Here is a 17,540-nt window from a genome sequence, read left to right as displayed (position 1 = left end):
AACCCCAAACTCAAATAGCTAATCTGTGAATAAGAAAAATCTCAAAAGGAAGAGTTGTATTTTTACCCATATATATAACAGCTTCACATGAAATCTAAAATGATATTCAGACTGCTACTAGGATCTTTTCCAATGTATAACTTTCTTGATAATATGAACAGAATCTTACTTTAAAATAAAGCCTTCTTGGACTTCCCTGGTGGTATAGCAGATGAGAATCCACCTGCTACTGCAGAGGACATGAGTTTGATCCCTGGTCTGGGAGGATTTCACATGCTGTGGATCAGCTAAGGCCATAAGCCACAGCTTCTGGACTTGTGGGCTGCAATTACTGAAGCTCACATGCCTAGAGCTTGTGCGCTACAACAAGAGAAGCCACCACAATGAGAAGCCTGCACAGTACAAGTAAGAGTAGCCACTGCTCTCTGCAGCTAGAGGAAGCCTGTGTGCAGCAATGAAGTCCCAGCACAGCCAAAAATAAACAATAAGAAAGTAAAATTTTTAAAAAGGCCTAGTGTGGCTGGATAGATAAATAAATATATATATATTTTTTAATGGAAAAGCAAAAAGAAAAACCTCATACTTTGTGGGAAGTTGGGTAGAGTAATCAGAAAGATCTTATTTCAGTAGTGGGGAATCTTTAACCCTAAGCTAAATCTGGTGCCAACTAAAAAGTTTTGAAGGTAAGACACCAATAAATAACCTATTTTCAATTATTTCATGTCATTATAGAAAAAAGCTTGAGAATATTTTTAGGAATACAAAATGTCCATCCTACCCTGAAAGTTCACATTGTCTGCCATTCACTCAAAAATTATCTGGAGTACAAGGCAGCAGGAAGATATAAATTGTGAAGAGAAGAAAGATCAGTCAATCAAAAGCAACCTTGAACTGACACAGTAGAATTAGAGAAAGACATTAAGACAGTTAATATAACTATTCTTGATGTTCCTAAAAATAGGGACATGGAAGATATAAAAATGATTCAAATTGAACTTATAGAAATGCAAACTGTAATGTCTAAGATGAAAAATACAGTATGAAGGATGGCAGATGAGACATTGCAAAAGAAGAGGTTGGTGAACTTAAAGATAGAGGAATGAAAGTAAATAATGAAACAAAGAAAAAAGAACTTGGAAAAAAGAAAAGAGCGTCATTGAGCTCTGTGATAATTGATATTTGTACCGTTTTTTCATAAACTCTTAAGAACATTGAGGAGGAATGCTTCCCAACCCAGTCTGTAAGGACCATATTACTCTAATACAGGAACCAGAAGAGGATATTGCAATGAAAGAAAACTTCAGATCAGTATCCCTCATCAGCATAATTGCAAAAATTCTAAATGTTATTTTAGAAAATTGAATCCAACAATATGTTTAAAGGAGGAAATACAAAATGACCAAATAGGAATTTATTCCAGGAGTGCATTTTTGGTTTAACATTAGAAAATGAATCACTGTAATTCATCATATTAACAAACAGAAGAAGAAAAACGTCATCATCTTAGTAGATGCTGAAAACGCATTTTAAAAAGTCTTGATTAAAAAAAATCTCAGCAGACTAGGAATAGAAGGAATTTTCTCAACATCCTAAAGAACATCTGGGAAGAAGTTACAACTAACATTATACTTAATGGCGAAAACTGAATGTTTTCTCCTTAAGATAGAAAAAAGACAGGCATGAAAATGGTATAGCTATGGAAAACTGTATTGTAGTTCCTCAAAAAGTTAAAAATGAAATTACTATATGATCCAACAGTTACACTTTTGAATATAAACTCAAAGGAATTGAAAGCAGGGTCTTTAAGTGATATTTGTACCACCATGTTCATTATAGCATTATTCACAATAGCTAAAACATGGAAGCAACTCACCTGTCCATCAGCAGATGAATGGATAAACAAAATGTTACATATACATACATTGAAATATATACTGCCTTAAAAAAGAAGGTAATTCTGATATGTCACAATATGGAAGAACCTTGAGTAAGTTAATGCTGACTGAAATAAGCCAATCATAAAAAGACAAATACTGTAATTATTCCACTTATATGAGATACTTTGAGTAATCAGAATCATAAAGACAGAAAGTTGAATGGTGGTTGTCTGGGGAGATGGAGGAATGGAAAGGTTTCAGTTTTACAAGATAAAAAGAATTCTGCTGATGTGTGATGGTGATGGTTGCACAACAAATGAATGTACTTAATTCCATTGAATTGTACTTGTAAAAATGGTTAAGATAGTACATTTTTTGTTATGTATATTTTATCACAGTAACAAAATCGGGGAAAAAGGTAGATATGTTCACTCTTACCACTTTTATTCAGCGTTTTATTCGAAGTTCTAGCCAGTGAATTCAGACAAGAGAAAGAAAGGAAAGCTATCTAAGTCGGAAAAGAAGTACAACTATATTTGTAGGTAAATATGATTATTTATATAGAATATTCAGTGACATCAGAAAAGTTATTAGAGTTAATGAGTTTAGCAAGGTTGCAGAATACAAACTCAGCATGCAAAAGTCCATTGTATTTTTATATACTAATAATGAATAGTACAAAAGTGAAATTCAAAAAACTACTATTTACAATAGCATCAAAAATATGCAAAATTATGCACAGAAATTATAAAACATTCCTGAGAGAAATTAAAGAAGAGCTAAAGAAATGCAGAAATAAACCTTATTTATGTGTTGGAAGAACTAATAGTATTAAATTTCTTTCTAAACTGATCTGTACACTCAGCCTAATCCTGAACAAAACCCTGAATTGAAAGCCTGATTCTAAAATTCATCTGGAATATAGACTGCTATATTTAAAATAGATAAGCAACAAGGACCTACTTTATAGCACAGGGAACTATATTCAGTATCTTATCAGTTCAGTAGCTCAGTCGTGTCCAACACTTTGTGACCCCATGAATCGCAGCACGCCAGGCCTCCCTGTCCATCGCCAACTCCCGAAGTCCACTCAAACTCAATATCTTATAATAACCTATAATGGAAAAGGATCTGAAAAAGAATATATCTGTATGTATTTACATACGTATGTATGTATAACTGAATCACTTTGTTGTAACCCAAAACGCTGCAAATCAACTATACTTCAATAAAAATAAACTAAAAAAGAAGGAAAAGAAAAGCTGAAATTCATCTGGAAAAGCAAAGGCCCTAGAAATTTCAAAAGAACTTTGAAAAGAACAAAGTTGGAGGACTAACACCACCTGCTTTACAGACTTAAACTATAGTAATAAGGCAGTGTGGTATTGGCATCAAATAGACGAATAGATCAGTGGAGCAGAATAGTGGGTATAGAAATGGCACACTTGTATGAACAGCAATTTTTTTTTAACAGAGATTCAAAGGCAATTCAGTGGAAAAATTACACTCTCTTAAACTTATGAATAGTTAAATATCCATGAATAAATTTGGGAATGCATGTAAGAATTAAAGATTTTAAAATTTAAAAAATAAAAACTAAAATTAAAAAAAAAAAAATAAAAGAAATCTCCAAAAAAAAAAAAAAGAAAGATCTTCGATCCATACCTTACTTATAGACCTAAATGTAAAACCTAAAAGTATAAAATTTCCAGGATAAGATATGGTAGAAAATCTTTATGACCTTGGATTGGGCAAAATTTCTTAGATATGATACTAAAGAGGAAAAAAATGATGAATGGACTTACTCAAAATTAAAAACTTCTGCTCTTTGAAAGATATCTTTAAAGAATGACAGTACTAGCTGCAGATTGGGAAAAAATATTCACAAATCATATCAGGTAAATGAGTTGTATCTAGAAGAAATAAAAAACTTCTAAAACTCAGTAATAAGTACAGTAATCACCCCTTATTCATGGTTTTGCTTTCCATGGTTTCAGTTACCCTTGGTCAGCCATGTCTGAAAATATCAAATGGAAAATCCCACAGATAAAGAGCATACAGTTTTAAATGCGTGCCATTCTGAACTTAGTTCAGTTCAGTAGCTCAGTCATGTCTGACTGTGAAACCATGGACTATAGCATGCCAGGCTTCTCTGTCCTTCACTATCTCCTGGAATTTGCTCACACTCATGTCCATTGAGTCTGTGATGCCATCCAACCATATCATCCTCTGTCGTCCCCTTCTCCTCCTGCCTTCAGTCTTTCCCAGGATCGGGGTCTTTTCCAATGAGTCAGTTCTTTGCATCAGGTGGCGAAAGTATTGGAGCTTCAGCTTTAGCATCGATCCTTCCAGTGAATATTCAGGGTTGATTTCCTTTAGGATGGACTGGTTTGATCTCCTTGGTGTCTAAGAGTCTTTTCCAACACCACAGTTCAAAAGCATCAATTCTTTGGCACTCAGCTTTCTTTATGGTCCAGACTCTCACACAGGTACATGACTACTGGAAAAACCATGGCTTTGACTATGTGGACCTTTGTTGGAAAAGTAGTCTGCTTTTTAATACTCTGTCTTAGGTTCGTCATAGCTTTTCTTCCAAGGAGCAGGCGTCTTTTAATTTCACGACTGTAGTCATTCGCAGTGATTTTGGATCCCAAGAAAATAAAGTCTGTCACTGTTTTCATTGTTTCCCCATCTGTTTGCCATGAAGTGATAGACTGCTTGCCATGATCATAGTTTTTTTTAATGTTGAGTTTTAAGCCAATTTTTTCACTGTCCTCTTTCACCTTCATCAAGAGGTTCTTTTAGTTCCTCTTCACTTTCTGTCATTAGGATGGTGTCATTTTCATACCTGCAGTTACTGATATTTCTCCCAGCAATCTTGATTCTACCTTGTGCTTTATCCAGCCTGGCATTTTGCATGATGTACTGTGCATATAAGTTAAATAGGCAGGGTGACAATATATAGCCTTGATGAACTCCTTGGTTGTTCCTTGTCTGGTTCTGACTGAATAGTGTGGTGAAATTTCTTGTTTGGCTTTGTCCTGCCCATAATGTGGGTATCTGCATAGTGTACGCTACCTGTCTGTTAGTTACTTGGTAGCCATCTTATCAGATTAGCTGTTGGTGGTATCACAGTGCTTGTGTTTGAGTAATTTTTACTTAATAATAGCCCCACCGTGCAAAAGTAGTGATGCAGGCAATTTGAGTAGTCTCTTAATGTGGCTAATTTATAAATAAAACTTTATCATAGGTATGTATGTAGAGGAAGAGAGTAGTATTTACAGGGTTCAGTGCTTTCTGTGGTTTTAGGCTTCCAGTGGAGGCCTTAGAGCATATCCTCCAAGGATGAGGGGGAACTACTATAAACAAACAACCAAGTAAAAATATGGGCAAAAGATTTGAGCCAACATTTTATTAAAGAAGACATACAGATTGCAAGCACATGAAAAGATGCTCAACATTATTCTTCATCAGGGAAATCATTGCACTTATAAGAACAGCTAAAATTAGAGAGATTGACTGTGCCAAGTGTGAATGAATGGCAAGTCTAAAACAGTGCTGGTGGAAATGTAAAATAGTATTGGGTTGGCTAAAAAGTTTGTTCAGGATTTTCCATAGCATAAGATGGTATAGAAAAACCTGAATGAATTTTTTGGCCAGCCCAATAATCCACCTTTTATTTTAAAGGTTTATTTTTAAATTATTTTTTAATTGAGAGTTGGTTGACATACAACATGTTAGTTTCACATGTACAGCATAATGATTCAACATATATATTTTGTGAAATATTCACAATAAATTTAGTCAATACCAACTACCACACATAACCTTTTTTTTTCTTGAGGTGAGAACTTTACCTGAATCTTCACTTTAAGATTTATGCTTAGCAACTTTTCAATAGACAATACTGCATTATTAACTATAATTACCAAGAAGTATATATAAATCTTAAGGACTGATTTATTTTATAACTGAAAGCTTTTTTTACCTTTTAACTACCCATTTAGCCACCCATTTAGTTCACCCATTTAGCTCACCCCCAACCACTAATCCCTGCCTCTGGCAATGACCAATATGTTCTCTGTATTAGTTTAGTTTTTGTTGCTATTGTTTTTAGATTCCACATACAAGTGAGATCATACAGTATTTATCTTTCTTGGTCAGACTTAATTCATTTAACAGTATGCCCTCAGGGTCCATCCATGTTGTTTCACATGGCAAGATTTACTTTTTTTTAATGGCTGAATAATGTTAAGTTGTATATATGCACCACATTTTCTTTATTCACTCATCCATCAGTGGACATGTAGGTTGTTTCCATGTCTTGCATATTGTAAATAAAGCTGCAGTGAACGTGGAAGTGCAGATTTCTTTTCCTGTTAGTGTTTTAATTTTTTTTTTTGATAAATACCCAGAAGTGGAATTACTAGGTCACATGGTAATACATCCATTTTTGAAAACATATTGGCAGTTTTTTAAAAGTTAAACTTATAACTAATACATGATTCAGCCATTCCATTCCTATGGGTTCATCCAAGATAAATGAAAGCATATGTCTCTACACTTACTTGTATATGAGTATTCATAGCAGTTTTATGTTAATAATTAGCCAAAGAAGTGAACAAATACACGTGGTATATCTATATCTTGTTATGCTGTTTGTTAAAAGGCGTGAACTATTGACTATACGACAACATAGATGGATCTTAAGTATCATGAGTGTAAAAAGTCAGACAAAAATGACTATATACTGTGCAATTCCATATATATAAAATTCTAGAAAATGCAGTCTAAGCTGTAATCATAGAAAGCAGATTGGTAGTTCCCAGAATATGAGTGTAGAAGAAGGATGGAGTGATTACAAAGGGATATGAGGAAATTTCTGAGAGAGATTGGTATGTTTATTATCTTGATTGTGGTGATGGTTTTATTATATATATGTGTCAAAAATGAACCAAATTGTAAAGTTTAAATATGTGCAATTTATTTTATATAAATTATATCTGTAGTAAAGTTGCTTTTTTAAAAGCAGCTGAACAGATAAAGACATTCACAAAGGTGCAGAGGATGGGAATGTTGGCTGACTTATCAATAACAGCAATAGAAGCCAGAAGACAGTTGAATAGTGTCTTCAGAGTTCTGGAGGAAGGAAAAATCTCCTGTCAACATAGATTTCTTTTTATTTTTTTGGCCACACCACACGGCATGAGGAACTTCGCTGACCAAGGATTGAACCCATGCCCCCTGCATTGGAAGCAGAGTCTTAAGCACTAGATCACCAGGGAAGTCCTTTTTTTAAAAAACTATATTTCTGTACCCAGTGAAATTGTCTAACAGTAATGAGCACAGAATATATATATACACACACATGCATTTATTTTTATTTTATTCAAGTATAGTTGATTTACAATGTTGTGTTAATTTCTGCTCTAAAGCAGAATAATTCAGATCTATACATTCTTTTTTTCTTAAATCATTGACCCATGGTCTTGTAAGCCAGTAACTTTTATTTATTTATTTTTGGCTGTGCTGGGTTTTCATTGCTGTGCGTGCAGGCTTTCTCTACTTGCAGCCAGCAGGGCTACTCTTGGTTGTGCTGTGTAGGCTTCTCATTGTGGTGGTTTTGTTGTTGCAGAGCGTGGGCTCTCGGCACATGGGCTTCAGTAGTTGTGGCACATGGACTCAGTAGTGGCATGGGCTTAGTTGCTCTGCAGCATATAGAATCTTCCTGGTAGGGATTGAACTTGTGTTCCCTGCATTGGCAGGTGGATTCTTAACCACTAGACCACTAGGGAATCCCAGTGTACATTATGTTTTTTTAAGTTTATTTATTTATTTGGCTGTGCCAGATCTTAGTTGAGTCACACAGGATCTTTGATCTTTGTTGTGGCTTGTGGCATCTTGGTTGCAATGTGAGATCTAGTTCCCTGACCAGGGATTGAACATGGTCCCCTGCATTGGAAGTACGAAGTCTTAGCCACTGGACCACCTGGAAAGTGCCCCACGTTCTTTCCAATATTCTTTTCCATTATGGTATATCCCAGGACATTGAATATAGTTCCTTGTGCTATAAGCAGGATCTTGTTGTTAATCCATGCTATATATATAATAGTTTGAATATCTGTTAATCCCAAGCCTCCCAGTCCATCTCTCCCCACTACTTTTGGCAAACACAGATCTGTTTTCTATGTCTGATTCTGTTTCTGTTTCAAAAGTAAGTTTGTTTGTGTCATATTTTGGATTCCACATATAAGTGATGTTACATGATATTTGTCTTTCTCTTTCTGACCAGCTTCACTTAGTATAATAAAAGATGCTTACTCCTTGGAAGAAAAGTTATGGCCAACATAGATAGCATATTCAAAAGCAGAGACATTACTTTGCTGACTAAGGTCCGTCTAGTCAAGGCTATGGTTTTTCCAGTAGTCATGTATGGATGTGAGAGTTGGACTGTGAAGAAGGCTGAGCACCGAAGAATTGATGCTTTTGAACTGTGGTGTTAGAGAAGACTCTTGAGAGTCCCTTGGACTGCAAGGAGATCCAACCAGTCCATTCTGAAGGAGATCAGCCCTGGGATTTCTTTGGAAGGAATGATGCTAAAGCTGAAACTCCAGTACTTTGGCCACCTCATGCGAGCAGTTGACTCATTGGAAAAGACTTTGATGCTGGGAGGGATTGGGGGCAGGAGGAGAGGGACGACAGAGGATGAGATGGCTGGATGGCATCACTGACTCGATGGACGTGAGTCTTAGTGAACTCCGGGAGTTGGTGATGGACAGGGAGGCCTGGCGTGCTGTGATCCATGTGGTCGCAAGGAATCGGACACGACTGAGCGACTGGACTGAACTGAAGTTCATCTGTGTTGCTGCAGATGGCATTATTTTATTCTTTTTTATGACTGAGTAGTATTCCTTGTATATGTGTACCATGTTTTTATCCTGTTGATGGACATTTAGTTTGTTTCTGTGTCTTGGCCACTGTGAGTGGTGCTGCTATGTACATAGGAGAGCATGTATTTTTTCAAATTAGAGTTCCCTCCAGATATATTCCAGGTGTGGGATTGCTGGTTCATATGGTTCTGTTTGTAGTTTTTTAAGGAAACTCCATACTGTTCTCCATACTGGTTGTACCAGTTTACATTCCCACCAACAATGTAGGAGGGTTCTCTTTTCTCCACAGTGTCTCCAGCATTTTTATTTGTACACTTTTTAACGATGGCCATTCTGACTGATGTGAGGTGGTACCTGGCAGGTTTGAGTCACATTTCTCTAATAATTAGTGATGTTGAACATCTTTTCATAGGCCTGTTGGCCATCTGTATGTCTGCTTTGGAGAAGGATCGATTTAGGTCTGCCTGTTTTTTGATGGATCTAACAGAGTCAGAAGAGGTGGCAAAAATACACAGAACTATACATAAAAGGTCTTAAGGACTGGTGTGGTATGGATGCTCACTTGGAGCCAGACATCCTTGAGTGTGAAGTCAAGTGGGCCTTAGGAAGCATTACTACAAACGAAGCTAGTGGAGGTGATGGAATTCCAGCTGAACTATTTCAGATCCTAAAAGATGATACTGTTATAGTTCTGCACTCAATATGCCAGCAAATTTGGAAAACTCAGCAGTGGCCACAGTACTGGAAAAGGTGAATTTTCATCCCAGTTCCAAAGAGGGCAGCGCTAAAGAATGTTCAGACTACCAGACAGTTGTGCTCATTTCTTGTACTAGTAAGGTTATGCTCAAAATCGTTCAAGCTAGGCTTCTGCAGTACTTGAATTAAGAATAGCTAGATGTACAAGTTGGATTTAGAAAAGGCAGAGGAACCAGAGGTCAAATTGCCAACAGTCATTGGATAATAGAGAAAGTAAGGGAATTCCAGAAAAAAAAAATGTGCTTCATTGTGCTAAATCCTATGACTGTGTGGATCACAACAGACTTTGGAAAATTCTTAAAGAGATGAGAATACCAGACCATCTTACCTGTCTCCTGAGAAAGCTGTATGTGGGTCAAGAAGCAACAGTTAGAACCTTATATAGAACAAATGACTGGTTCAAAATTGGGAAAGGAGTATGACAAAGCTGTATATTGTTACCCTGTTTATTTAACTTATATGCAGAGTACATCATGTAAAATGCTGAGCTGGATGAGTTACAAGGTGGAATCAACATTTCCAGGAGAAATAGCAACAATCTCAGATATGCAGATGATACTCTGCATATCTCATGCCAGAAAATGAAGATGAATTGAAGAGCCTCTTGATGAGGGTGAAGAAGAGTGAAAAAGCTGGCTTAAAACTCAACATTAAAAAAACTAAGATCATGACTTCCGTTGCCATCACTTCAGGGCAAATAGAAGGGGGAAATGTGGAAACAGTGACAGATTTTCTCTTCTTGGGCTCCAAAATCACTGTGGATGGTAATGGCAGCCATGAAATTAGAAGATGCTTGCTTTTTGGAAGGAAAGCTATGACAATCCTAGACAGTATATTGAAAGCGAACAGATCACTTTCCTGACAAAGGTCCATATAATCAAAGCTGTGGTCTTTCCAGTAGTCATGTACGGATGTGTGAGTTGTACCATAAGGAAGCCTGAGTGCTGAAGAATTGATGCTTTCAGACTGTGGTGCTGGAGAAGACTCTTGAGTGTCCCTTGGACAACAGGGAATTCAAACCAGTCAATCCTAAGGGGAATCAGCCCTGAATACTCATTGGATGGACTGATGCTGAAGCTCTAAGACTTTAGCCACCTGATGGGAAGAGCTAGCTAACTCATTGGAAAAGACCCTGATGCTGGGAAAGATTGAAGGCAGGAGAATGGGATGACAGAGGATGAGATGGTTGGATGGCATCACCAACTGGATGGACATGAACTTGGGTGAACTCTGAGAGATGGTGAAGGACAGGGAAGCCTAGCGTGCTGCAGTCCATTGATTCACAAAGAATCAGATGTGAGTTAGTGACTGAACGACAACAACAAAAATCCTGCTTTCCTAGTACCATGTTTTGATAAGACAGTTCTTCACATTGAATGTTCTTAATATTTTTATTAAAAATAATTTGACCTTATATATGAACATCTACTTCTGGGCCCTCATTTTATTGGCCTCTGTGTCTGTCTTTATGCCAATGCAATACTCTTTTGGTTACTGTGACTTTGCACTAAGTTTTGAAATCAGGAAATTTGAGTCCCCAAAGTTTGTTGCTCTTTTTCAAGATTGTTTTGGCTGTTTGGGGTCTCTTGAGGGTCCATGTGAATTTTAGGATTTTTTTTTTCTTTTTCTACAAAAAAGTTGTTGGGATTTTGATAGGGATTGAATTGGATATGTAGATTGCTTTGGATACTACTGACATCTTAACAATATTGAGTCTGCCATTCCAGAACATGGAATGCTCAGTTGCTTAGTTGTGTCTGACTCTTTGTGATGCTATGGACTGTGTAGCCTGTCAGCTTTCTCTGTCCAAGAGTTTCTCCCAGCATGGAGTATCTTTTTTTTTTTTTTTTAATTCATGTCTTCTTTAATTTATTTAAGCAGCATTTTGTCTTTTTCAGTGCATACCTCTTTCATCTTCTTGGTTAAATTCATTCTTAAGTCTTTTATTCTCTTTGATGCTGTTTTGGATGGAATTATTTTCTTCTGTTTCAAATTGTTTATTGTTAGTATATAGAAATGCACCTGATTTTTAAAATACTTTTATTTATTTTTATTTTTGACTGAGCTCAGTCTTCGTTGCTGTGCAGAATTTTCTCTAGTTGTGGTGAGTGGGAACTACTCTGGCTGTGGTGAGCAGGCTTCTTATTGTGGTGGCTTCTTTTGTTGTGGTACACGACTCTAGGTGTGCAGGCTTCAGTAATTGCAGCATATGGGCTCAGTAATCATGGCTCCCAGGCTCTAGAGCACAGACTCAGTAATTGTGGTGCATGGGCTTAGTTGCTCCACAGCATGTGGGATCTTCCCCGATTAGGGACTGAACCCATGTCTCCTGCACTGGCAGGCAGATTCTTTACTGCTCTGCCACCAGGGAAGCCTAGAAAGGCACCTGAGTTTTGAGTGTTGGTTTGTATCCTGCTGAATTTGCTCAGTAGTTCTGATGTCTGTTTTTAGACTTTTAAGGGTTTTCTATATACTCAGTTCAGTCACTCAGTCGTGTCCGACTCTTTGCGACCCCATGAATCTGTATACTAGATTATGTTTATCTGTGATTAGGGATAATTTTATTTATTCTTTTTTAATGTGAATGCCTTTTATTTCTTTTTCTTGCCTAATTCCTTTGGCTAGAAGTGTTGAATAGAAGTGGTGAAATGGTCATTCTTTACTGGTTCCTAATCTCAGAGGAAAAATTTCAGTTTTTCACTATCAGATATGATGTTAGCTATAGGTTTTTCATACATGGTCTTATATAGCAGTAGTTTCATTTTGTTCCTAGTTTTTTTAGTGTTTTTACCACAGAGGGGTGTTGTATTTTGTCAAATGGTTTTTCTGCACCAGTTGAAGTTCTTTGTCCTTTCTCCCCTTTCATGCTGTTAAGATGATATATTACATCTTGATTGTTTTATGTTGAACCATTCTTGTGTTCTAGGAATAAATCACATTTGGTCATGGTGTATAATCCTTTTAATATTCTGTGAATTCAGTTTGCTAGTATTTAGTTGAGAATTTATTGAAAGTTTTTAAATAGAAGAATAACTGGTATGTGCTATGCTTAGTTGCTCAGTCATGTCTGACTGTTTGCAACCCCATGGACTGTAGCCCGCCAGGCTTCTCTGTCCAAGGGGATTCTCCAGGCAAGAATACTGGAGTGGGTTGCCATGCCTTCCTCCAGGAGATCTTCCCAACTCAGGTACCGAACTGAGGTCTCCACATTACAGCCTGATTCTTCATTGTCTGAGCCACAAGGGAAGCCCAGAAACACTGGATTGGGTATCCTGTTCCTTCTCTAGTGGAACTTCCCCACCCAGGAATCGAACCAGAATCTCCATTGCAGGCGGACTCTTTACCAGTTGAGCTACCCAGGAAGCCCAATAACTGGTATAGATACAGGGAATTGGATGAAGAGTCAGAGATTAGAAATGGGAGAATGATTAGGAGATTTTTGCCTCCTGGGCAAATTTTCCAAACCTAAACTAGTTCTTTCCATTATTTACCTCACCTCAGTAGAAGGCACCGCCATTTGCCCTGTTCTTAGCATAAGCACGTTTTGAGTCATCTTTGGTTCATCTCTTTCTTTCATACCCCACATTCAAACAATTAGTAAATTCTATTGAATATGCCTTCAAAATATTGTATATTTCACATTTAGTCATTTGTCACATATCTCTACTTTTTGTGCTGTAATCTGAGCTACCACCATCTGTCACCTGAACTGATTTCAAGTTATTCCACTCCTCCCCCCCGACAATCTTCTTCATGTAGCAGCCAGAATTTTCTTTTAAAATATATCATGTTATTTCCTACTTATAGCCCATCAGTGGCTTCCCAACTTAAAATTCTAAACCCTTATCAGATTTTACAAGGTTGTACAATATTTGGCTTCTACTTAACTTTTCAACTTCATCACATTTCATAGTCACCTCTTTGTTACTCAGCTTCAGACATTAGACTTTTTTTTTTACCTCTGAGTCCTTGCATTTACTATTTCCTATGTCTTGGAAAATACAGGGAATTGGATGAAGAGTCATAGATTAGAAATGGGAGAATAATGTGGAGATTTTTACCTCTTGGGCAAGTTTTCCAAGCCTATTTCCTATGTCTTGAATGCTCTCCCCCCAGAAATTTAAATGTATCTTTTCTTCACTTCTATCAAGTCTCTTTACCTGTTTAGAGTGATTTTGTCTACTCGATTCTATAGTAGCACCCTCTTCTCATCAGTCTGTAGCCTCTTACTCTGATTCTTCTTAATAACACTACCTGACACTATAATATTTATTTATTTATACGTTATCTGTTTTCTCTAATTAGAATGTATGTTACAGAAGGGCAGGGATTTAATTGATCATATTTATGATAGGATATATATCATGTTGATATGAGGATGATCAATGATATGAGGATATAAATGACAGTATTTGATGGAACAGTATCCTAAAGGAGGTAGAATAGGCTTATTAATAGCATAGAGGAGTGTGTTCATTGATCGTCTTTTATCCATTTTCAATCTAGAAATACTTCTGTGTATATAAAGATAGTTTTGTTACATGTTAATTTTATATCATTTTTTTCACCAAGTATGTTGGCTAAATCCTGGAAAAAAAAGTCCTGAAAACTGATATATCTGTTTATCTAACTTGTATTTAGTTTATAGTTAAGATTGTAAAAATGATCACAGAAACTTGTAAAAACAAAATTGTCTTACTTTCTATGTTTAACTATTCTGTCCCATAGGTAAACTTTATATAGGTTAAAACTGATTATGATAACAATAAAATTAGGAATAGACCAAAGTCTTTGTTTAGCCATATTGAGTGTGGGAGGAGGAAAGAACAAATTTACTTTTGATTATTCTTTTGGGAGCTCCTTATCTCAGAAAAATAAGAGATTGTTTCTGACTGAAATGTGATAATAGAAAATGCTTTTATTATAATATTAAATAAAAAACGTAATAGATGCAGGAGACGTGGGTTCAGTCCCTGGCTGGGAAGATCCCTTGGAGTAGGAAATGGCAACCTGCTCCAGTATTCTTGCCTGAAAAATTCCTTGGACAGAGAAGCCTGGTGGGCTACAGTCCATGGGGTTGCAAAGAGTCAGACATGATCGTGTGCTCTGTGCCGCGCGTGCGTGTGCGCACACACACACGATCTTCAGTTATGTTAAAAAAAAATGAACAGAATAGTATGGGAGCTAGTGGATGATTTTCTTCTTTTCCTGTAATTTATGTAGCTTTTGCAGTTACCCTGTATTTTTAAAAATCAGTATTAATTAATTTTAAAAACTTACTGTGCATATGTAATATAGCCCCCATTTAGCTCCTTGTTTTAAATTGGCTTTCAAACTTAGCAGAATAAAGATTTTTTTTAAAAAACCATTTTGCCTAGTTTTGTATAAAATAACAGGGAAATCTTTTTTAATGGGAGGTAGTATATAAAATATATGATGATAGTGTTTAGAATGTTTTCCTGCAGTGATTTAATCTGATACTGTACATGCCAGTCAGACACAGTCAAGACCTTCTGCTACGCCTAAGACAGTCTCTTTTAGCTACAACAGAATGATCAGCTAAATGTTGTACTTATGGAATCTTGGCTTGTAGCATTTCATAATTTATGCAGACAGTAAAGTAAAACAAGTTTTATTTTTCAAATGTTTAATAACAGCTCCCCCCATAGCATCTCTCATGCTTTCAATCCTGTTTCACAAAGGCAGGGATCTCTGTGTCTTTTGTTCAGTTTCATTTCCTAGATGTCGTAAATCTGGCAATAGAAGATGAATATTGATGATGAATATGTTGAGTATGTCCTGCTCTCCTAAATATGAGGACATTAAAATAGAAGTCTCTTTTTGTATTGTTGTTATTAAACATTACACTAACAGGAAAAACAGGAAGAAAGTGAGCTTCGTTCTCTGCCGCCTCCTTCCCCTGCCCACTTGGCTGCTTTAAGTGTTGCAGTTATTGAATTAGCAAAAGAACAAGGAATAACAGATGATGACCTCAAAGTCCGTCAGGAAATTGTGGAGGAAATGTCAAAGGTTATAACAACATTTTTACCAGGTACAACTTCATTTTATACTTAATTTTAAAAATGATACAACTCTTCCTGTTGCTTCCTCTTAAACTGAATGTTTTTCTTTCAATTTTTTTCCCTTCTTTTTTTTCTACTTAAAAGTAGATGAATTTCATTATTTTATAAGTGAACTTTTTGGCGGGAAATAGTTCAGAAAAAGAAAAGGAAAAATTATAGTATGGTATAGTTTTTGTAATAAGAAAAAAAGATTTTTAAAGTGTCAGATATACTTTAAAATAATTGCTTAGTGATTGAATATTGCATTTTATATTAAATTTTCATTGTCATTGACTTCTGAATGGACATTTTAATCATATTTATTTCAGTTGTATGTATTCATGCTACTCACTAAATAAAATTTTTTTTGCTTGATTGTGGGGAAAATTAATTTAAGGATGTTGGAGGCAAAATTTGCACTTTTATTTCTTTTTTTGACTCTTGATCTTTCTTTACAGAAAGCTTAAGTTTTGAGTTCAAGGGGGAATTGGGTTGTTTATTATAGACGTTTATGTATAGATTATTTGCTTAGCCCTTATTTTTTTCCATTAATACTGAATTTAAATAAATAAAAATGTATATAAAATATGATTGTTTCTTACCACCAAAGGGATTTTGGACAGTTAATAAATTATAGTTTTATATGAAGCCATTGTGATATTTATAAGAAAGAATATAAATTGAAATTGAAAAATGTTTACTTCTCTATTAATTTCTAATAACTAATAATAAAAATAGGGTAGTTTTATATCTAAAACACATTGGTGTTAATTTAAATTACATATAGAAATGATACACTATTATTATAAAAAAGAATGAAATATTTAGGATTTTAATGACTTAGATGACTTTTAGACATTTTGTGAACATGAAAAGTAGAGTTTTATATGTATAACTGAGTATAAACTTATACTTTCTAACATACTAAATATGCCCATCAGTCCTAATCATGTTATTTTTCAACTTGTCCTCAGAGTTTTCCAACTCTGTTCGTAATATTTGCCTTATTATGATTTTTGAAATAACATGTTTGTTAGTTTGCAAAAAGATGTAGGTGGCATGTTACCGTTAACTTTATTTTGTTGTATGAACTCTTGAAAACTATAGTTTTTTGGTTTTAGGTCTGCAATATCAATTGAGTTGGCTTCACTTTGTGTTTTTAAGAGCATTGGCTGAATGTCTGTGATTCCTTCCCCATTTAAAGTGCTATTGCACGTGTAAATAGAAACATCTAAAAATGTAGTTTGTGACAGTACCCATAGCTAGGTTAGTACATTCTTTACTGTTACATATTAAATGTGAAACATACTTCTGGTCATTCCTAAATGAATTATTACTAAAATTTTGTCTAAACACTGAATTTGTATGAGTTATTTCTCTCTTCCTGAACCCTATAAATGAGAAACATTTTTATTCTTTTGTAGATCAGTTAAGAAAGGATATTATTGTTTTAAAATTTTTGTATTAGAATTGGAAGACACAGAATTAAAATATATGCAATTTTCCTACCACTGTTTATTTTTAAAAGTTCTCATATTTGCATGCTGTTTCATACTTTGATATTTTTCCTTCATTTCCAGAGTGTTCACTTAGGTTGTATGGCTCATCTCTGACTAAGTTTGCTCTGAAAAGTAGTGATGTTAATATAGATATAAAATTTCCTCCCAAGGTGAGTAATTAGAAAAGAACCTTTCCTGTGTTATTCTTACTTAGTAGTTAGTGTTTTTTATTATCTTTTTAGAGAAGATACAGGGGAGTGTAAAACTCTGGCTTGTAGAATGTTACCATGATGATTTAACAGTGCTTTTGGAAAGTACTTTTTAGGTGTTAGGCATAGATAGTATTAAAGAAAAATGAGACAGAAAATAAAAAGGAAGAAGAGGATGGCATAAAAAAAAAAGAAAGGAAAAATGCTTGTGTTTGACTGTGTTGAACAGTTATTGCTTATGATAAGC

At 35.5% G+C, this 17,540-nt stretch overlaps 1 protein-coding gene across 28 annotated transcripts in view; it reads left to right on the top strand.

The window, feature by feature from the left end:
- The window catches only part of TUT4 (terminal uridylyl transferase 4), a 136,447-nt gene that overhangs the window by 50,945 nt on the left and 67,962 nt on the right, over positions 1–17,540 (top strand). For all 28 annotated transcript variants that reach the window (XM_060409143.1, XM_060409132.1, XM_060409045.1 and 25 more), the window contains exons 5-6: positions 15,398–15,575; positions 17,166–17,254. In XM_060409143.1, coding sequence (XP_060265126.1) covers positions 15,398–15,575; positions 17,166–17,254 — 267 coding nt within the window. The remainder of the gene's footprint in view (positions 1–15,397; positions 15,576–17,165; positions 17,255–17,540) is intronic.

This window comes from Ovis aries, chromosome 1, assembly GCF_016772045.2.
Source record: "Ovis aries strain OAR_USU_Benz2616 breed Rambouillet chromosome 1, ARS-UI_Ramb_v3.0, whole genome shotgun sequence".
NCBI classification, from domain to species: Eukaryota; Metazoa; Chordata; class Mammalia; order Artiodactyla; family Bovidae; genus Ovis; species Ovis aries.
This window is presented reverse-complemented; position numbering and strand designations above follow the sequence as displayed.